The 23395-nt window shown below is 35.6% G+C and overlaps 1 protein-coding gene across 12 annotated transcripts in view; it reads right to left on the bottom strand.

The window, feature by feature from the left end:
* dab1.L (Dab, reelin signal transducer, homolog 1 L homeolog) overlaps nucleotides 1–23395 on the bottom strand; it is a 425953-nt gene that overhangs the window by 17844 nt on the left and 384714 nt on the right. For 5 of the 12 annotated variants that reach the window (XM_018258283.2, XM_018258282.2, XM_041590415.1 and 2 more), the window contains 5 exons: nucleotides 23314–23352; nucleotides 21360–21425; nucleotides 18631–18690; nucleotides 9798–9845; nucleotides 6136–6198 (listed from right to left, as the gene is read on the bottom strand). In XM_018258283.2, the coding sequence (XP_018113772.1) occupies nucleotides 6136–6198; nucleotides 9798–9845; nucleotides 18631–18690; nucleotides 21360–21425; nucleotides 23314–23352 (276 nt within the window). The remainder of the gene's footprint in view (nucleotides 1–6135; nucleotides 6199–9797; nucleotides 9846–18630; nucleotides 18691–21359; nucleotides 21426–23313; nucleotides 23353–23395) is intronic. The other 7 variants (XM_041590413.1, XM_041590417.1, XM_041590418.1 and 4 more) reach the window with 5 other exon arrangements.

Raw genomic sequence — 23395 nt, 5'->3', positions numbered from 1 at the left:
AACAGATTCTACACCTGTATAGTGATGGGCGAATTTATTCGCCAGGCGCGAATTCACGGTGAATTTGAGCAATTCGCCGCCGGCGAATAAATTCATGAACCGGCCGCGAATATTTGCTGGTGTCAAAAAAGAAATGACGCCGGCGAATTTTCACCAAAAAAATGGACGCCTGTTTCAAAAAATCGGACACCGGCATCAAAAACAGACACCGTCGTCAAAAACGAAACGCCGGCGCCGTTTTGCCCACACCTGTAATAATATAAAACTGAATTAAATGGATTTGTAACAATCAATTTACATGGTATTATGGCCTTCAGAAAATAGGGTATTTTTGCACAATAGCTTTTCCATCCTCACTGCTGCTGGTTGCATCATCTCATCTGCATCTAAATTTCTCTCGACTACCTCACTACAAAAGTGTAGTTCCTACCCTTCCCCAGTAAAATGGCAAATTAAGTATCTTTCAGAACCCTGCTTTCTCCTGCTTCTCTCTAAATATCTGCTCCCATTTTTCCATATACTTCATACTTGATCTCTCAGCCGCATTTGACACTGTAGATCACCCTCTCCTCCTCCAGTCCCTCCAGTCACTTGGCCTTCGTGACACAGCCCTGTCCTGGTTCTCTTCTTACATCACCAATCGTTCCTTCAGTGTCTCCTACAATGGAGTAGCATCTTCTCCCCTACCTCTTTCTGTTGGAGTTCCCCAAGGCTCTGTCCTGGGACCATTACTATTCTCCCTCTATACTTCCTCCCTTGGCAAATTAATAAATTCTTATGGTTTCCACTACCACCTCTATGCTGACGATACTCAGATCTATCTCTCATCTCCTGACCTCAACCCAGAACTCCTAACTCGCGTCTCCTCCTGCCTGTCCGCTATCTCTACCTGGATGTCACAACGCTACCTTAAATTAAACCTCTCTAAAACTGAAATGGTTCTCTTTCCTCCAACTAACACCAGTAGCATCCCCGAAGTATCCATCATAGTTAACAATTCCACTATCACCCCCTCTCCCCAGGCCCGGTGCCTTGGGGTTATCCTAGATTCTGCCCTGTCATTCACTCCTCATATCCAGTCACTTATTAAATCTTGTCACTTCCACCTAAAGAACATATCCAAAATACGATCATTTATCACCCAAGACGCTGCCAAAATTCTTATTCACTCTCTCATCATATCGCGTCTAGACTACTGTAACTCTCTTTTAATTGGCCTCCCCCTCCAGAGACTGTCACCTCTCCAGTCCATAATGAACACTGCTGCGAGGCTCATACACCTCAGCAACCGCTCCTCCTCTGCCTCGCCATTCTGTCAATCCCTGCACTGGCTTCCGTTACCTTTCAGAATCAAATTCAAATTAATGACACTGACTTTCAAAGCACTTCATAACTCTGCCCCACCCTACATCTCTGAACTCATCTCTATATACTCACCCACTCGCTTACTACGCTCCTCTACTGACCTGCTACTCAACTCTTCTCTCATTACCTCCTCACATGCTCGCATTCAAGACTTTGCAAGGGCTGCACCCCTCCTCTGGAATGCTCTCCCACGGTCTGTCCGACTTTCTCCCAACCTTTCTACTTTCAAGAAATCTCTGAAAACGCACTTCTTTCGAGAAGCCTACCCTCACTCTGCTTAACTACCAAACGCAATACCACATTTCTCACCCACTCAATTCGATCTTGCCCACTCCCACACCTTGCGTATTACTCCCTTCCCTTTAGACTGTATGCCTATGCATAGGGCCTTCCTCACCTTTTTGTACCTGTATTGATTGTGATGTTTGTTACTCCATATATTCTATGTATGTAATTCATGTGATGTAGTTGTATAATCACATTTACTTTACAGTGCTACGCAATATGTTGGCGCTATATAAATACATGTTAATAATAATAATAATAATAAATACTGGGCCATGCCCTCAGCTCAGGACAATCTCTTAACCATTCAGTTTACCAGAAGCCGCATACAATTTTTAACATTGATTGCATCATGCCTATGGAATGTTTTAGTACCTTACACCAGGAAAGCTTCCACACTTTTCTTAAAGCTGCTTAAAAATCACTTTCTAGAAGAAAACCCTATGCGATTGCTCCCCACCCTTTTTGTTCAATGTAGAGTCTACAAATTAACTTTAACTCAAGTATTATAACTAACTGGAGGCAAAAACTGGAGGTGACAGTAAGGCAAGTAATCACTTTGTTTTTTTTTGTGGTCAGCAGATAGACTTGAGCAAACTTGCTGTAATCTGAATTGCTGATTTGTTTCTTGGAACTATGTCTTGATTAGGACAGTTTAAGATTCTGCTGGTGAGATCTTTCAAAAGCCGAAGCAGTCAGGTGATATAAGTTACGTCAATGTTGCAGTGGAGAATATATAAGTTAAAAAAGACTCTGAATTATCTATGGATCATTGATCCAAACATAATTATTTTACCTGTTCATTTAGCTCTATTAATAGATTCACATATAAGCAAATTAACATGCAAATAGAATCAACCACATTAGATGCAATGCCATAATCAAATGCTATTGATTAAAAACAGTGAAGCCTTCTGAAAAGGTATTTACATGTTCACTGCATTAAAACAGGGAAAAAGAAGGTTTTAATTCTCTTCAGAAGCCACTGATTTAATAGCATAGATGCAGCAAGATATTCAGAGCCATTTATCAAACTTGCAGACAACTGTTTAGATCTTATTAGATCTCAGAGCATGATACGGAACAATGGCTTCCAAGGTGGCATAGAGACACAACGAACTAGGGCACTACTGTGATAAAGCTGTCCAATTAATAAGTTGAAATACACCTGCAGAATTGAATATTGAAAGGTGTACAACATAGTTAAGGGATATCAAATTTTGAGTCTTTTTTTTTTTTTAAGATAACTTGCCTTCGATTGCTGTAGATGCTGAGAGTTAATGCATATAACAGCTGGAGGGCAATGAGTTTGATTTCCTGTGGGAAAATATTAACATGTTACTATAATCCTAAGAGGTCTGAGATCACATCTCTCCTGAAGTAAAATCTGTTTTGAAGCAAGTAGTTGAGAAATATGGTATAAATATATACATATGTTCTTGACACAAACAATATGACAAGGAGGCAGGATACTTGCTGCCCTTGAACTGGTTGAGGCGTCTGGCGTGTGATCTCAGTGCTGGAGCCGTGACTGCATATATTTTAATATCCATCTACAGCAGTGATAAACAACCTCAGCTAATCAGACAGCTGGCTATGGCCCTAATTTATCCCCATGGCTCACATATGACAAAATGCTTTATTACACCTGAAAAAAGCGTGATTGCCTAAAAGGTTATGGCAATTTCCAATGAAGAACAATGCAGCATGGTTTAAGAAGTTGTTATAAAATTGTTGGAAATCTTTAGGGAAAACTGGATGCTGTCAGTCTTTCATCTTCACCAAGCCAGCTAATGTTTACGCCATATTTGTTCTAAGCTGCTCATAGACAAACACATGGAAAAGTCCCTATCTCCTTTAGCGGAAGCAAGACGACTTCTTTTGATACATCGTATTAATATCACAAGGCCAGAAGGTTTTCTGTCCATGAGTAGTCAAAACAGTCTGTCAGTTGCAGAAGTGGTTGTAGTGTCAGCATGCAGTGAATTTAGATTTAGAATTTAGATTAAGAATTTAGGGGGTTATTTATCAAAGTCCAAATTTATCTCAATATTTTCTGCTACAAACTCTGATCAAATCCACTCAGGTTTTTTACGCTTATTTATTATTAAATCTTCCTGAAAATTTGCTTTGCGGGAAAAAATCTAATTTTCACATTTTTTTTCTGATTTTTTTCATCCGATTTTCACGAATTTCAGGGTTCTTTTCGGAAATTTTCACCTAAAAATCTGGGGTATTGCACAAAACCCAGCGCATATCAAAAAATCATTGGGACTTCTCCCATTGACTTATATGCAACCCCGACAGGTCCGAGATGCCGGATTTTCAGATTCAGACTTTTCCATCCTCAGGGTTTAATAAATTCTGGAAAAATTCGTGATTCGTGAGTCTGATTTTAAAAAATCACAAATTTTTCATGATTTTTGCATTCGGAGTTTAGTAAATAACTCCCCTAGTGTTTTACCATATAGTGTAAACCAAATGAACCTATGTATGATATAGAATTCATACATCATACTGAATGGGGTCAGATTTGTTTAACCTAGGGTTTGTTAATTAAGCTAAAGTACTTCTGCCCTAGATTTTACATGAAGTAAGGCAATTATCCGATATACCCCATTTTTTCTTGGCAGGCAGAAAATGTAGTCATACACAGCTGTCTGTGCAGCCCATATGTTGACTGGGGGCTATGAAATGCATTAGAGGTCCCATAGGCTTCCAGCTGTACAGCCTCCCATACTGTATATACTGTACAGGCATCACTTGGAAGGCTCACAGGTAAAGCAGAGCATTGTTGATAGTCTAATCATATATAATATCTTTTGATTTATACTCTATGAAATTTCATGTGACTTTAGCTATAGCTTTAATACAACTGATAAATTTATGCAAAAGTGAGTCCAACTTCATGGAAAAGAACACTAAAGCCAAGTAGTCTGTGGACAATACAGTTGTCTAAAAGAATATAATTTACTATTAATAGCTTATTGTGCCATACAAACGGAGGTTTGCTTGTTTGGCAAGGTCGCGTTCCCTGATATACCCACCTTGAGGTGGCAGCTAATATCTGCCTGTATATGGGGACCTTAACTCATGTGGGCCTGGGGTCAATAGTTTTGAATATTATGATTTATTTATATTAAGCTGACATATTACACAGAACCTTTACTGAGTGGCCTAATCTCTGTACCAATACAAGACTGTTAGATCTACAGAGCAGTGTGACCTGTCTAAGGTTGTGCTCCCACCTGCACCCACCCTCTCTCCTCAACTTGGCATGCATACAACCACCACCCACGCGTGTGTAATCTGATTAAGATCCAGGCCTAAACTAGGGAAGATGGGCAAAAGAGGTACGTGCCCAGCTTCTCGCCTCCATTTGTTGCACCCAAGACATGTGCCCCTTTTGCTTACCCCTAGTTCTGGGGGGGACACCTTTCAAAAGCAAAATACTGTATTAAAGAGACATCCAAAAAATTTTCCATAATAAAAAAATGTAGATTTTATATATTATATAAATTAAAAATGTCAATGGTTTTAAAGCTTTTTTACGTTTCTAAATAGCATATTGCATAAATTGCAATTTAAAACTCAATGGCAATATAAGTATACATTAAATAACACAGTGATACGTGTATGTAGCATGATAATCAATAGCTGTGCTGTCCAAGAGGTACTGAAACAGAAACTGGCTTAACAGCACCAGGCGTACCAATAAGGTACCAAACAACATGATTATGGTTACAAATAACATAATTTCATTGCATAAGGGGGTTAAACAGCTTCTTATGATCAGGTTACTATGTTTGGTAAACTGGATAATGATAATGTATAGAAAACTCACTCAACAATCTGTTCATAAAAATTACAATATTGAACTGGCAAGGGTCCAGAGACAAAATAACTGCATAGGAATAATTATTTCTTCAAGACTGAGCTAACTATGTTTGATGGTTTCATTGTAGATTATGTTAACTATATACTGCTATACAAATATATACATACACACACATGAAATTCACACTCAGAGGGTCTATCCAAATATCTTACTTATACTGTATTTACAATGTGTATTACTTAGCTCAAAGAAATAAAAAAATAAAAGCATGAGTGAATGATTCTTGATTTCTTCCAGCTGATTATTATACATTGTGGATATAAATCGCACAGGCAGAGGTAACTGTCAGTTTTTCTATATGTGGCCATAAGTATTTATATATTTAAATTGAGTACCTAGCAATTATAAAATAATGAATAATGTATCCATGGTCATGTATTCATGGCTCATGTGTATTAAATATATGTATATATTAAAATATATGACCAAAGAGAAAAAAACTAAGTGCCATTTATAATTGACAACATCACTAAACACCATTTAAAAGGATGTATTTTACAGGGTATTCAGCATCATAAAAATATATTTTTTATTTTTGATCATGAGTTATATATGATGAACACGGAGTACTACTTTTGTTTACTTACTGAAGGAGACATTACGTCAGGAGGAGTAGACATATCTCCAAAAAGCGCTAATTGGGTAACAGCCTAAGAGAAAACAAAAATGAATAAGAAAAAAACATTACTGATTTCTTATAATAACATATAATAATTAAGTTATTTGGCTACATACTGCTTTGAGAGGAAGCCTATACACAATGGACAAGCAAGGTATAAAGTCTATAGTACTTAGAATCTGAAACAGCAGTGGGTCAAAGGTACTGAATACACATTTATCATTTTGAATCTATTAATATATACTTTTTCATATCTATACTGTATATCACCTTTTGTGTCTAATTGTAAATAATGAGGATTACTTCCCTTAATATAATATCAGAAATACATTTTGATTCAAAGCATCTTTGTGATATTACAAAAACAGCTCCTTATATGTCACTGTCAGAGTTTTAAGTTTTATTAAATTGTTTATTGTATTATGTTATTATTATTATTATTTAATATAGTTTTTTTCACAAACTACAATATCCTTTTTTATAATCCGTCCTCCACCCTGTTCTATAACATGTCACCCCTATCTGCCCATGCCAGCTTAAGCAAAGACCCCTCTGAATGAACAATCCCATCCCCTCATAAGGTTTGGTTACTGGTTTGCTTGCACGTCTATTATTTATCACAAAACAAAAATTTGAAAAGAAGCACTCGTGTATACTGTAGTTAGTAGGTCAATATATCATATATCAAGCCACAAAATAATATAATCATGAATATACAGTTATATATTAAAATACATTAGACCCCACAAAAAAGCGTAACGCGTTTCATGCTTAGTCATAGACATTGCAACCTTTGCCTATTGTTTATAAAACCTTATCCCACCATACTAAGGTAACCAGACCACATGAAAATTCAGGGGCACATCTAGAAATCCTCTAGCTAGAAGGACTACACTCATTGCAATTGACTTTGAATAAAATCAGTGTAGACATGCATTTATTAGAGGTGCCCCAAATCTCTCAGGGGATATGGTAACCCTACACCATAATGTATTCTGAACTGCCCCTCTTTGACAAGATCCTAGGAATCCTTGCTCATATTTCCTATTCTCCCTATCCCAGAAGTATGAGGTAGAAGAATTATGTAATTCAACGGTTTACCCTTTAAAGGGAAGAATCTGTGTATCACCCACTATGGAAGCAGAGGGACTTTAAGTCCCAGAATCTATCACTTCACATTGGAACAAGGTTGAGAAAGGGTTGCATAACTGCCAGCCAAAAGGGGCTTGGGACATGGTTCCTGAGAGTCAGAGATAGAAGTTTATCTGTGTACATAAGTCCAATTGAATGCGCTCATGTCAAAAAAGGGTGTATTTTAAGCTTTCAAGAACATTTTCTTTACTCTTCACTACTAATTAACAACGTTTAGCAGATGTGAGTCAAAGCATAACTCCTTTGTTGCATTTAGATCTCATGGATTGCCACTCTATGTTTATAATCATGGTGCAATTGCCATTAATTCCATTGTTTGTTTTGAAAACTGTCCATTTCTAAAACTGTGTCTACTCATTATTTAGTGAAGATGCTTCTGGAAAGTCTCTTCCTGCTATAGTCTCCAGCTAATGTCACAATAGAGCAAATGTTTGGGCTGATAGTAGTGCCTGCATTTTTCCCATGGTGTGGGAACTACCACATGTGATATAACCCTAATATGCCTGGACTCCATCTGGGAAAATAGAAGACTAGGCAATCTTCCTAGGCAATTATGGGACTTTGTGATAGCTTTTAATTTAGAGTTACATGTATTATTACCAATAGTTTAGAGATAAAATAGAGAAAAGACCAATACACTAACACAGAAAATAGGCAGTGTATGCCAGTGCAGTTGATTAAGTTCGCCTTAGTTATAAATGTGTTCACTAGAGCAATGCTGCAATACACTTATTTTAACATTCTAAGAAAAATAAAAAGCAATAGGTTAGGAAAACATCATGTAGTTTTAAAGTAAAGGACCAGTCAATAACAGTGGAAGAAAGCTAAAAAAAGAAACAGCCTTGCGTACTGCTAAATTTAATGGACTGAAACATTGAAATGTATATTTTCCAAATCAAGCAATTAAATGGATGCTGCTATTGTGTAGCTCTGTTCTGTAAATTAATCATTTATAGTACACTTGATCTCATTTTACACAAGAAGGCCTATTTGCAGCTTGCTTTCATAACCAAACATTCAAAGTTCTGTGACAAACTTGCCAGTTACAAGGGGCGGCAAAAAGCCACCTCCTGTAACTTTAAGAGCCGAATTTCCATTTTTTAAACCGGAAATTCGGCTCTGCTAGTGCAGAAAGCGCAGGACACGCTCGTTTCGCTAGTGTTGCAGCTCCTTTTGACTCGCTCTGACGCAAAACTTTTAAGCGCGGAGCAGGAGAGGGGGGCGGCATCGGGGTTGGTGCCTCAGGCGGCAGTAGCCCACGGATCACCCCTGGATAAAAGATAAGCTCTATAGTTTACAATGGGATTGTTCTGCACTTATCTGTTATCTTCTGTGTATCCTGTACTTGAATGGCTGCCCCCACGGCTGCACAGCATCATGTTTATATAAACTATAGTTGTGTTTGTGAAGCAGATACACACGTTTGGGTTACAGTACATTAATTATATTGTCATTCCTTTAAAACACTTTCATTTTTTTGGTGTTACTTTTCCTTTAAGGGCTCTGCTCCTCTCTGTTCCTTTATGTATATATGAAAAAAACATCCTGAAAAAAGAAGCTCTGTTATGCATGTGAACACTAATACATTAAATACGTCACCAGCCACAGTGTGCAAAGTGTAGTTTTAGGTGCAAGCCACCATATTTTTTTACCCATTTGCAGCGCTTTACACCTATAAGCCTTGTGTGACTGCAGCTTCGAGGGGACGTCTGTCTCAATTATGGCAGACGTGTTGAAAGAAGCACGGTTGCACAGGAATTAAACGCAAATTGTCCATAATTGAACTGAAAATGCAATTGCCATTCAGTGTTGAACTGATCCTATATCACTAAGGTTGCTGGAGTAATTGATGTAGGATGATGTGGGAACAATGGACAAACTGACACAAATTCAGTGGGGACAGTAACACTATATGGAAGTGCAAAGAGAGGATTTGGACACGAGACACAACTGACTATGGCAAACTTGTGAGTAGGGATGTAGCGAACTGTTCGCCGGCGAACTAGTTCGCGCGAACTTCGACTGTTCGCGTCCGCCGCAAGTTCGCGAACGTCGCGCGACGTTCGCCAATAGGCGTTCGCGTCAAAATCGTTCGACCATTCGACCATTCGATCGCTAAAATCGAACGATTTTCGTTCGATTCGAACGAAAATCGTTCGATCGAACGATTAAAATCATTCGATCGTTTGAATCGAACGATTTTCGGATGTTCGAAGTTCGCTACATCCCTACTTGTGAGACCCCAATTTCACTTGTGGGTGCAAAAGGATATCTTATTATATAGTCTTTATTCTTATTACATGCTGATGATGAGTCACAATATCCTTAACAGCTTAATACATTCACAAGTAGTATAAAGTTTGTGAGTGTATCATTTCATTAATCATTACATATACATATGAAGTATACACTGGAAATATAATCCATATATTTTTTTTTATATGACAGTTTGTTTCCTTATACCTAAGCCAACCTTACCTCAATGGCATCAGAAGGACTTTCATCAAAAATTATTAAGTCTCCATTCTGTAACAGTAAAGAATGAATGATGACAATGGAATGATTAACAGCATACAGAACAATGAACATGAGCACTTGAGTATGGGAACATAAAAATGAATGAACATATATGAAATTGGAAAAGGGGGAAGGCGCAGTAATGAAACACACGGAACATTAATCATGTTAATGGCAGGGAAGTGGTGAAAATAATGAAAACTCCCTGTTTCTTAAAGGGATCATGTACTACAGACATATCCCTTTTAATACCATTTCATTTTTATTTCAATTTGGGTAATGATATTCTGTTATTTCCTCTCAAGTCCAGGTTTTATATAGTTTAGAAAATCAATACATAAGTTTACCTTGCCTTAACCAAACTTCCTTTTCTCTTTCACGGTCATTGTTAAAATACCAGTAACTAAAAAAATAAAAGGCTTTTACAGGTATTTAAATAGTCTAACCCTGCACTATTATAAAATGTGCTTCAGATGCTACTGTTTATATATAATCTGTTGTTGAGGATGGCGGGGGCAATCATCCAACATGAAAGTGTGCTATAGGAGACACATTTTCAGTGCACAGCAGCAAACATATCATGGGTAGAATAGGTCTGTGAGTTTTATTATTGTTTTTATATTATTCATTAATATAAATTGATATTATATTATTGTTTGCTAGAACAGAAATATAAATAGTTGTGTAATTACCAGAAAATGGATGCATCCATGCAAGCAAGTGCCAATAACTTTTTCAAGAGCAAAGCACTTCATTCCCACCCTAGGTAGCATTACACAATAATACGGGTTTTTCTTATTCAAAAGAAGAAAAGTTTTTTCTGATGTCAGAACCTCTTTAAACTGTGGTATTTGTAAAAGACAAATGTAATTGTAATGCAATGAAACTTGAATAACGATCAAATATTTGAATAGATTTTCAATTTTCCTTCTTTTTATTCCCATAATTGCTTGTCCAGAACTGTCAATTAATTTCTACTTTGAATGTGTGCCTCAAAGAATTTTGTCAGCAATAAGTAAGTAACACATTCCATATAAAATAGGATGGTAGGATGAAAGAACTACTGGAAATTGTACTCTTATCCAAAGGCAGGAAAGATATGTTTATTTGTTAAGAAGGCAATACATACTTTAGAAAACTATATCTTTTCCTATTCATTCTACTTCTCCCTCCACTTGTGCCTGTTTTAATGGGCTCAACAAAGTCTACAGTAACAACTCAGAGAAGTGACATTCCTATCTCAACCTTACTCTGGTGTCCTGAAGACAATTTGGCTACATTAATCATCACACGACCATGTAGAGTAAAGGCTGGCACAGACTTGACCCCTCCTAGGCACTTAATCATTGAACCTATGCTTAAATGCCCAGCAGGGGCATGAAACACATTAGGTTATTTTGTACCACAAATAAGATGTAATACTTTGTTGTTAATAAAACTTTTTTAAGTGGCACATTTTTAAACTGAGATCTGGTCTGTACCAGCCTTTACTTTACATGTTCATGTTTTTACTCCCCTTAGCTGAAGGTCTCGGGCATGTGCACCCGGACCCATTGGTTATCCATGGTGAGTGCACTTCTACAGATAGGGGTCATTTGTCTTTCATGTCTCATCACCCTCCACACAGGCACTAATACATGGCCTTATCTATGGTACTAACCAAAGGCTGCTTTGCTGATTGGCAGCCTCTGTCTATTTACTGTAACTGTGGTTCTGAAATGGTATGACACAGATATTCCTCATTGTAAGATGATTTGTTCATCCATTAACATTTACAAACCAGGTTGAAGTTGTTATTAATGAGGGTGATTAATGGAGGTCACTAAATACACTTGGATATTCAAGTAAATTATTAATGTCTTGTGAGACCACAACATTTGAGGTATTTATCCAATACATTTGGTTTGGCATTTGATAACATTTAAATTTGCTTCTACCAAAACATTTCAAACCAGCTGTTTTATGGATCTCTTAAATCTCATAGTTTGCCTTAAAAGTTTTAAAGATACCGTTTGTTGGCCATGGCATTCCTTTTAAATGCTTGCTAGACACAATACAAAAACACACACAAACAAACACAACATGTGTATGATTAGTCCAAAAGAAAAATGTTCCAGGTGGCACTCTGGATAAGTATAAAGAGGTGTCTTTATTGTATCATTGTGGGTAACATCATCAGCTTACGCACCCACTATGATGCAATAAATACATCTCTTTATACTTATCTGGAGTGCCGTCTGGAACATTTTTGAGCACACGGAGCTCATAGAGCTGATTGGGGAGACTGATATAGTGGAGTGAGTCTTGAGAGGTCACATTCTCACTGACTTTCATGTGTATGATTAGCCTAAATACCTCATCTATGGGTGGAGTTAAATCTACACAGCATACTTGTAACATAGGTCATTCAGAGCACTTCCAACACTTTCTGATTGCTCCCGATTCAGTTTTATGCTATTTCTATACACTATTTTGGGCAAGTAGGACATTCAGTAAGCAAAGCATTTTGTCGTTTTTTTTCTGCCTTTGATTGTTGTAATCAAATAAAAGTGCCAGTCCTTCCAGTCTCCAGTTGACTTAGAGCCGATTGACACATCATTTTAAACCAGTTGTCCAAGCCCTTCAAGAAAATGTGCAGTAACTATTGTAGTGTATGAGGACAGGGTTTGCAGTTTTAAGGAGCATTGTTTTATAGTGTTTCACCACATATTCAGAGGTTTGGTTAAGAGACATAAGTCTCATGGGACATTAGCTACTAACAACACTTCTAAATTGCCCCAGAGCTTACCCTATACACCCAATTATTTGGCTGATAATGGATCAAAATGAATTGCTGATATTGCTGATTGGTTACTATGGGTTACTGCACTGATGGAATGCATCATCTATGTTTGTAAATGATTGTAAATGCTTTATACCATGCTTACTGGTAGATAGGCAGCAAACACATGTGAACAGAATAGTTTATACTAACTGAAAGCAGAGTTAGTGGTACTCTGTAACATATCTGTCTCTTTAGTAGCTGATGCTAAAAGAGTAGTGCCCCCTTGGATGCCAGTGATAAATGATTTCTCCCTGCTGCTATGGCATTTTTTTGTGAGGTTTCACTGACGGTTGGTTTTAAGTGACTGCTCTCATTCTACTGGCAACTGTTCAGTGAAGAGAACAATTTTTATGGTAGATTTTTCTGTATTTGGAAGTTCACACTGGATGATTGCTTTTTGTGTTATTGGCAGTTGATGATGATTGACTAAACCCTGTCTCTATAACAGTTGATATTAAATTAGAACCTTCAAACAGTTCTGGGTCACTGCTCTGTTATTCTGTCTGATAAAGTAGCTGTTCAGCACTAAGATCCAATCCATCATAAACCTCTCTTGAAATATTCATGAAATAGTCATCAATATGGCACTTAGGAATTCTACGTCTGTCTTCTGTTCATCAAATAAATCAAGGCTCTTTTCCACAGACAGCATTAATAACTTTTGTCTATAATCAAGCTGGGCCTTGTGCTGCTTCATTTACCTGGAACCTGAAAGTTTTATCCAGCATGAAACCGCATGATCTAAACTATTCTGTAATGGATGACAATGTTACAAAGGTTCATTCCTCATGCAAATACTACACCAGGGGGTGACAAGGGCAAAAAACACTGTCAGGCAAACTCAGTTGCCATTTGTGACTTATTTCCTATGTGACCATTACTCTAGGCACAGGCTAAACTAGTTGGCTCTTGTCAGCAAGAATGGAGACAGCATGCAACCACAATTGATTAGCTAATAGATTTGCCGACACCTCTGCCAGACATATGAGATAAAAGAAATAAATGTGCTGCCTGTTTTTATATTTTCATAGAACTGTTTTAATAATTAACTAGAATTTCAGATTATACAAATTGTTACAAATAAAATAGCAAATGATATGATTTCTGACAGATGACAATAATATGTTTGAAAAATACATGGTTTGAAGAAAACGATATAAAAAGATGATGATCCGTCACCATCCAAACATCTGCATTCTTTCACTAAATTGGTTTCTTGGAGCACAATGTAGCTTTGTGGCAAATTTCAAAATGTGAATAATCTGAGAATCTGTTTGTTTTAGCTAAAAATGAATTAAAGGGGATCTAAAGTCACTTCATTAAAAATTAATATTTGCGCCTGCCTCACATTGATATGTATATCGATCGTGTTTTTAATTGTGAATTAAATGTGCAATAGGCTTAAATGTTATTATAGCAGAGCTCCTCTCTGTTCAATGTCTGCTGCCAACTGATTAGGGGGTGTGTAGCTTGGTGAAAGAAGATCGGCTTCTTCCTGCCCCTGACTGACAGCTCCGTCTTACTCACATGATCTATGATGCATAGTTAACTATGACGCATAGTTAAAAACAGTGGCATCTTGAACTGAAACAGATCACTGAGATCACGGAGCTGTTACCAGACCTAGCGAAGATATTTATTTGGTAAAGTAAAACACGTTCGATATTCACATCTATATGAGGCAGGTGCAAATATTATTTTTAATAAAGCGACTTTAGATTCCCTTTAGTTCTTAGAATACAGACTGCACTCTTCGCCCTGTTACAGGGAAAAATGTGCATACGGAAGTTCATTTTTCCCTATCTCCCGTTTGGCTCTCAATTCACTACCACCTTTGGTTGAAAGTGAGGCACACACATATACTAAAGGCGTCTGTTAACAAGACTGCCTACTACATTTTGATTGGTTGGCGGGCAGGACTTGCAGAAGAGGCAGATGGGATGTTAGAGTTTTTTTCAGAGGATTTCTCTTGAAAACGCAAATGATTAGAGTGATTAGAGTTTTTTTTGTTTCACAATTTTAACTCGCAGAATCAAGTTTTTTCCTTTCAAGTTTTTTCTTAAATAAGATACCATTCGAGTTAGGAGTTCATTCACATTCATTCCAGGTATAAAAAAAACTAACATTCGACCTTTGATAAATAACTCCCTAAGTCCTGGGCTTTTATACCAACCCAAGGCAACCAAAGATCTTTAGCAGTAAATATCTGTGACTTAAAATGCACCAGTAGCCCTCTTCTTTTCTGATCATTCACTGCACATAGCAGTAGGGACCGACACATAATATACTGTATATAAAGAATATAAATGTCCCAATATAAGACTGATTAGTACTTAATTCAGATAATTACTACATGTCAGCTCAGAAACCAATATAAATAGAATGAGAATTTAATAATCTTTGTAGCATCAGTTTATATGACAGGCCATCCTCATTTTCTGCTTGATAATATGTGACGACTCCTAAGCTTGGCTTCTCAACAGCTGCTCAGAGCCCACTGAACATGTTAGTGTTGTAGACACTTTCCAAGTTGGTGACCCCCTGTGACAAGTTTGAAGTCCCGGATCATTACTGCTATTAAGATGCTGAAACTTTAGGATAGTACAATAAGTTCAGTATGTAAAATATGCAATTTTTAACAATATTTATTTTTAGGGTTTAGCTCTCCTTTAATAAACCTTATTGATCACACATAGCAGATGTGTAGTATTTCTATCAAATACAGTTAAAGCATAATACTGTGTTCCAGCCTTATGATTTTATGGTTTTATGTTTTTATGTCCTACCTACAACTCTAGTTCAATTTCTACACATAATGGTGTTTTTTTCATTTGGCTTATATCATAAGAACAAACCAACCAATCTTAGAATTTTACTCCAAGTCTTACAGCAGGGATACTTGTGGTATATAAGGAAGAACACTGAAAAATAAATTTATGTGGGTAGTATTTGTTTTTCTTAGCTTTGTTATTTTGGTTGCATTAAAGATATCTTCTTCAAGTGCCTGTTCATTTTTTTCAGATGGCCTTACAAATTATGGAGATGCCTTGCTTTTTATCCGTTACTTCAAAATCCATTCTGAATTCCTAATGCCTATTCAGAGTTTATATAGCCAGCATCGCAGATAAGATCTGTAAGGTAGTATTTTAAAGTCTCCTGTTCATGTCTATGACTTAACTCAGCCTTGTAGACCTTTATATAAACACAGTAATACAAACAAATCCAAGATGGCTCCTAAAGCGAAGAAGGAAGCAGTCCCACCAAAGACTGAGGCTAAGTTTCTCTAGGCCAAAATGTCTGTTTTGAAAGGAGTCCACAGTCACAAGAAAAATAAATTTAGGACTTCTCCAAACTTCAGGAGACCAAAAACATTGAGACTTAGGAGGCAACCCAAGTATCCCAGAAAGAGTGCCCCCACAAGGAACAAACATGATCATTATGCTATTATCAAATTCCCTCTGACCACCGAAAAATAATCTGTAATATAAAAAATAATCTGTATTTTCTGCTGCAATGTGGAAAGGCATTATGAGGGAACACTATAGATAAAAGCAAGATTTATAATATAGGACTGGTACAAAGGGTGGGAATAGGTGTTACTGTGCAGATGGAACAAAGCAAGGAGTTACCAAGGAAACTTCTGAATATCCAGTACCTGGCAACAGTCTATGCTCTAAAAATTGCAATATTTTATGAGATTTCTGAGCAAAGCACATTTGTGAGAACTATATCAATGGGACAATTAGTTTCAGACATTTTTCAGATGGAGTCTGATATAATGTGCATATAATTATAATATGAACAAGGTAAACACCTTGAAAATAGTCTTAATTAATGAAGTGATTAGTATATATATATATATATATATATATATATATATATATATATATACATATATATATATATATACATATACATATACATATACACACACATTGGCCGTTGCACACTACTACAAGTGTTTCAAAGAATAACATATAAGGCAAACTAATAAGTTACTCTTTGACATGAGACAGTGATAGAACATTTAAAACAAAGGGCAACATTATAATTAAAACCTAGTAGAAAAGGCGTTCCACCGTGTGTCAGGGTTAAGCTAATGTGCTCAGTATATTCTTAACACAAAGACACCAGCAGTACTTTGGATAACAGACATGTATGATTGATGATTTCATTTAAAGAAGATGATATGCTCTGACACATTGGTCTTCAGAAGAATAAAGCAATTATTGTATTGACCTTTTCTGTGCTGTCATTGAATTTTCTCACAAAGACTTGACAACTCTTCAAAACTAACATACTTTATCTACAGAAAAAACAAAGTCCCATTTATTGTTTATTTGTTTTCCATTTGCAATATTTATTTGACTGTTGTAAAAATTCCACAACCTAACAGCTATGCTCATATTTGGCACGATTAATGGACCACATTCACGTTAGCCTGAGCTCTCAACCTATAAAGATGAAACAAATATGGAATGTCATAATGCCACACAGATTGGTTAATGGGCCTTTTAAGGAGGGAGGGGGTACAGAATACTGCACACTGTAAAAAGTGCATAGACATAAGCAGATAGTAAATCTGTAGATGTATGTAAACCTCCAGATTTTTAATACCATAAATATAAATTTTTATTCTTCTGGCTAACTGAAAGGTTTCTTCTAAGACTACTGGACAAACTTAGTGCCTTTTATATCATTTGAGGGTAAGAGTTATTTAAAGCTGGTTTGTGGCATAAATTCCTAGATGTGTTTAATGCTGTGTCTATTAAAACACCATACAATAAACATTTCTACCCTGTTACTTTGGACTTATCATCAGTCTTGTTGTGTATGGCATACTTTAGTCAAAGTGACCTATTGTTTATAAAGCACAAAGTTCTATACTATGGGTGCATAACTATCTGTAAGGTCTAGAATTCTAATATTGACCTGTATCCACACCCAAATGTGTTACAGTGACACTGAATTAATTGTAGGCAAATGGAATGTATATATGCCTGACATCTATGCGCATTAAACATGTTCAGAGCAAGATGCACATTTTCACACATATGCTTGACTTACCTGCAGTTAACTGCATTAACTTAAAGTCAAACCATAAGCAAACTACGCCTTTCACTGACCATAGGTGGTAAACCTTTTGCTATAAAAATCAAGAAATAAAGGTAGAACTCACTAAGGGAGCATAGAGGTCCAGGTTTCCCCCAGACCTTACACAAGAAGCTGATATATACCAACATTTCAAAATAAATAGGCAGGCATTCTGAAATACATGGATAAATAAGTGTAGAAAAATGTATTCGCGATATACATTTCACATCATGTGAGATGTAATGCATTCCTATATTTTTCTGCATACATTTATCCACATCTTCCAATGCGTCTGCCTATTCTTTTAAAAAGGTGTATATGTATATTATGTATGTTATTACATACTGAGGATACAAAAAAAACACATCAGGCTAAGGATGAATTGTAGTTTCCACAATAAATATCTTTATCTTACAACGTAAGTGTTTAAGTGCCTGCCCTTTTATTGACAACTCTCCTAAGTTGCGGTGCATTCGGGGCCTCCATCTACATGGAGAGTTGACATACATTTTGGGATAGTTCTATTTCTTTGTATTTAACAGAATGTGTTTTAGTCTATCGGATATTTTAACCATATCTTGGTAGGCAAGTGTAAAAAATATATTATACTTTAGCAAATGTAATTCTCACCACAGGTTCAGTCATGCACACTGCAAAATTGGGGTTTGAAATGTTTTTTTCATTTTCAAGTAAAACTTGTCAAAATCAAATGTAAAGTGAGAGTTTCAGCTAAATAAAGATAAAGGAGTAGCTCAGTGAATACCATGATTGCTAATTGACGGATCTTTAATAATGTGCATTATTAAAGGGAGTTCTGCTATACTTTATTATTAACACAATAATGTCATCATTAGAAAGATGAAAAATGACACGTACACTTATAGGTTGACTTTTTGGCACATCGTAGACCCCCTCTTTCTTATGGCTGGTAGGAACCTACAGAAAAATAAAGATAAATATATTACTGGAAAATGTAGAGCATGTTTGTTTTACTGTTGCACAGCAAATAAACTAATTCCACCTGACTTTTTTTTTAGCTAAAAATTTCTTTTGAAGATTAGCATTTGAAGAAGATTCCTTATTCAGTATTAGTATGCTTTTATAAACTATATCCTGGCCAAATTTTCAACTGTATTTAAAATTTAATATTGACAGTGCTTTGCAGTTATATTTAGAGGGCACTACCATTTTCAAGAAGGGAGAATTATTAGTTAAACTTAAGCTGTTTTGAGGATATACTCAACATGAGAAACCTTAGATTAGATTTGTATCTGATTTATAGTGTTAAATAACCTGTGAAGAAGTCCAGATGTATATTTTGTTGGATTAGGACCTTAATTTTAGTAGAGACATTGACATTCAAGGCTTAGCACCATAGGCAATTTAGGTGAAATATCAATTCTGTTTAAAGGACACCCAATTACTTCTAATACTGCTAATTATTTGTTTTATACCCCTGCTCAAATGAAACATAATTTTATTTAATAGCCATTATTCCATCATAAATTTCCTTGAAAATGTCAGGAAGGGTCAGATATCATAATTATAAAGTTTCTGTCTCCATCAATGACACTGCACTGCATAATTGTGTGAAGAATGGTGTGAACTGTGTTTTCGTATAGTGATGATAATAATTACAATAATGATGATGCACAGCAATACAGCGATTTTACATGACACTCTTGGAAACCCAGTAGGCAATGTCACATGTATTTATCTAGACTAGAAGTAATATGCCTGAGTGCAGAAATAATCACTTTATCAGTTTAATTGCTTCATGTGCAATGGAAACTTGGTCTACCTTGGTTGTGAGGGAAAATTAAAACTATTAAGCAATACGTACAGGTATGGGATCTCTTATATAGAAGTCAATATACCAAACGCAATAATTTCTAATAAGTTGCACTAATTCATATTGGTGGCAAAACACTTTTTTGATCGAATAGTTCCGTATTCGTCCGAATTTGAATCGTATGAATCGAAGTAATAGCGCATTTGATCGAATTTGATTAGAAGTTTTTCCCAAAAAAAAACCTTCGAGCTATTTCCAGGGTTGGGGTATAATAAATCTTGAAAGAATTTAGTTTTCTAAAGAAAACTTGAAAAAGTCTAGTTTTTTTTAACCCAAACATGTGAGTTTTTACCAAAACTCAATGCTTAATAAGAAAAACTTCCTTAGTGTATTAATTAAACAGAGGGTTTTATTTTAAATCACAATTTAATAATTCTCTCTCTGTATCTTACTGCAAAAAAAAAATTCATTATTTTAACAAATCTGCTGGTTCTCTTAATTCTCATGTTGATAGCAAAACGCAAGAGCCCAAACTGCTAATATATCAAATACATTTAGAAGTGTTCTCATCATCTCTGACTAAAGGGAAACATTCAATAGTATCATTGTCACAGGAAAGCACTGATCAAGCCAGTCTTTACATAAGTGTGATGTCCTGTTTCGCTTCACCAAAAAATCTTTTAAACATTTTTGATGCTAATGTTTTGTTGTGAGACAATGTTTGTTTGTTGCGCAACATTTTTGTAGCAAACTACAGTCTATGGGAGTTTTTTTTTTCGTGGCACCTTGTTTCTGCTTTCCATCAATACATAATTGTAATGAACACCATTAATCCATTACCAATCCAAGAGTTGTTCTCTTTTAAAAGAATTGTTCAGTGTAAAAATAAAAACTGGATAAATAGATAGGCTGTGAAAAATAATAATGTTTCTTACATGGTTGGTTAGCCAAAATGTAATCTATAAATGCTGGAGTGACTGGATGTCTAACATAATGACCAGAACAAAATTTCCTCTTATTTGTTACCAGTCAGTAACCAATCAGAGACTTGAATGGGGGACATAACCATTTACTGTTGAATCTGACCTGCATGCTAAGGATCAAAAGCAAATTAATTGACGGTTATGACCCATGCCAACTAACTAAGAGTTAGAGAGATGTAAAGCAGGCAGTTGGGTTCTGGCTATGACATCTGAAACATTTTAGAAATATTTTCTTTTATTTTGCACAACCTATCGATTTACCCAGTTTTTATTTTTACAATGAACTATTCCTTTAACACTTGGAGTGTTCACCTGAATATTTACTTTGTAAGCCATGTAAATCACAATTGTTGCAGTTATTGTATGCATATGTCCCTTTACCGATAAACTTACATGGTATTACACATAGAACGAAAATGAGCAATTTCACATATATATGATTTATAAATTTTTTAACATAATGTCACCCAAATCATATTTCTATTAATGTATGTATTAGTTATTTTTTATTGTTTGTAAGAACAGTACCAACTCTATATTATGCTCTAATATTGGGGGGGGGGGGAGAAGACAGTGGATGCAGGGAATAGGTCTACACTGAGTCTTTCTGTTCCTTTGCACATCTTACCTTTGAATTCAGAATTCACTATTGAATTCATTATGCACACAAGCTAGACATATTATTCCTGCAGATTCACAGCAGACTGCTGTGCATTATATATATATATATATATATATATATATATATATATATATATATAGTCAAAGTTTTGTGGTCTCCATTCCATACCGATAATCAAGTAGCACCCAGCTAAACTCTTAATAGATACCTGATAAATGCTTTCTTCATTGTCTGGATCTCTTATGGATTCATGGCCAGCCTCAAATACTATGTACTATGACATCATCCAAAGAGGAATATGCAGAAAGCACAGGAAGAAAGCAAAGAAAGAAAAGTTGGGAGTTTCAGAATTAAAGTTAAAGAAGCAGCAGCAGCAAGGTCTCTTCTTTGAGGTGCATTCACTCTTTTGTTCAGCATCTAGAGAATATTCCTACTCAGTCTAATAATGCATAGTGTTATTCATGTGGTTGAAAGTCTTTATGATAAAATTACCGTTGGTTTCTGTTTTGATAAAGGACGTTTTTACAAAAAAAACTTTTTACTGCAAATTCGTATGCCCTGTGGTCTTCAAGAAATTGATCCAAGTCTTACTGTTGTGCACTGCCCGAGGGTAAGTCTTAATTGTGACAGGCAGAAAGAATTGCTATATTAAAACAATTTCCCTAGTCTGTCAGAGATCAGGGACCCATAAGCAGCTAACATTCTGAGGGACATAAGAAAGAAAGACTGCAGTAAAAACTGGAGAGTTTCTGCAGAACTAAATGTATTTTTCAACCTCATCTCCAATAAAAAATTAATTAGACCAACCACACTTGAAATCAAGAATTAGTATTCAACCAAACTAAAATTATTAGACAAAACAGGCATTTGCAAAATCATTTAAAGGGCTGCAACTAAATGATGCCAGCATTAAAATTTTATATTTCCAATATAAAGAGTGAATGCACATTCAAGTACAGAATTTGAATTACAGACATTTTTTCCAAGAGTTAACTTGATTACTACATGGTACAACAATAGGGATGATAGTATTGATGCTAATATAGTGATATTTTCAATTAATTTACTGCTACTGGGTTACCTGTACATGTTTCTAGATAACCTAATGTGATTTTTTGAGCTTTTATGTTCTAGGTTTATATTGAAATAACATTGCATGCATAAAACAAAAGCCAACTAGCAGCAGTTAAACAACTCATACTTAGAGAAGTTTCCTACGTAAATATATCTGGATTTATTTTTAATATATTCAAAGAACAAGTGTGCTTGAATACGAATGTGTGTTAGTGTGCCTAAATCAGCTATATTTGTGTTTAAGCTAATAAACTACTTAACCAAGCAAACAAAGACTTATTTAATGTATGTGTGTATGCATCATAACACTATATATGTAGAACCACCATATTTTGTAGAACTATGAGAATGATGCCCTTGATGTGGATTGAGGATGGATATTAGTTCTCATTACAGAATACTTTTTAAATATCCCAACACATTTGTGTATATTAACTAAACACTCTTCTAATACATTTTCAAGTTTGCCCAATTGTCATTGTGCCATATTCAAGTAATTCATTGAAAAGGCATCAAATGTATTCATATACTAAATACAGACATTCCATTAGTATTCCATTAGTATTCCATTAGTATTCCATTAGTATTTCTAAAACTTTTCAGTGTCAGCATTTAAGATGTGACATTTAACCCTTTTCACTGTACTATTTGTAGAGAGATGAGATAACAAACCTATCACAAAGAGAATACATTCAGTAGCTTAAATATATAGTGGACCTATAAGAACATATCATTTGTAATACTATATCTGTCTATCTGTCTCTACTATCTATCTCTCTATCTAGCTGAAACATTTTACAACTGTTTGTAGCCTTTTAATAAATTAACATTGACTTGACATGGCTTTGGAAACTTTTTGATGTTTTGTAAATAGGCAGGGCTGAACATCAGTAGTAAAGCACTTAATTTAGGCTTTAAGTAGTAAAGCACTTGAATTAGGCTTATATTAAGAATAATATCTTCCACACAGACCTATAGCAATACAAAATATGATGGTTTATTAAGTAAAATTAGTTTTGCTGAATGCTATAAGACATTACATATGAAATTAGTCTAGTTTATGCATGGTCTATGGATGGAGATGTTACCTGGTAAACAGGATCTTCTACATCTTCTTCCAAAATTGTCTGAAGTAAGGTAAGCAGAGGTAAAGAGGGAAAGGGACACAAA

This window comes from Xenopus laevis, chromosome 4L, assembly GCF_017654675.1.
Source record: "Xenopus laevis strain J_2021 chromosome 4L, Xenopus_laevis_v10.1, whole genome shotgun sequence".
Lineage (NCBI taxonomy): Eukaryota > Metazoa > Chordata > Amphibia > Anura > Pipidae > Xenopus > Xenopus laevis.
The sequence above is the reverse complement of the archived record's forward strand: the minus strand, read 5'-3'. Positions and strand labels throughout refer to the sequence as shown.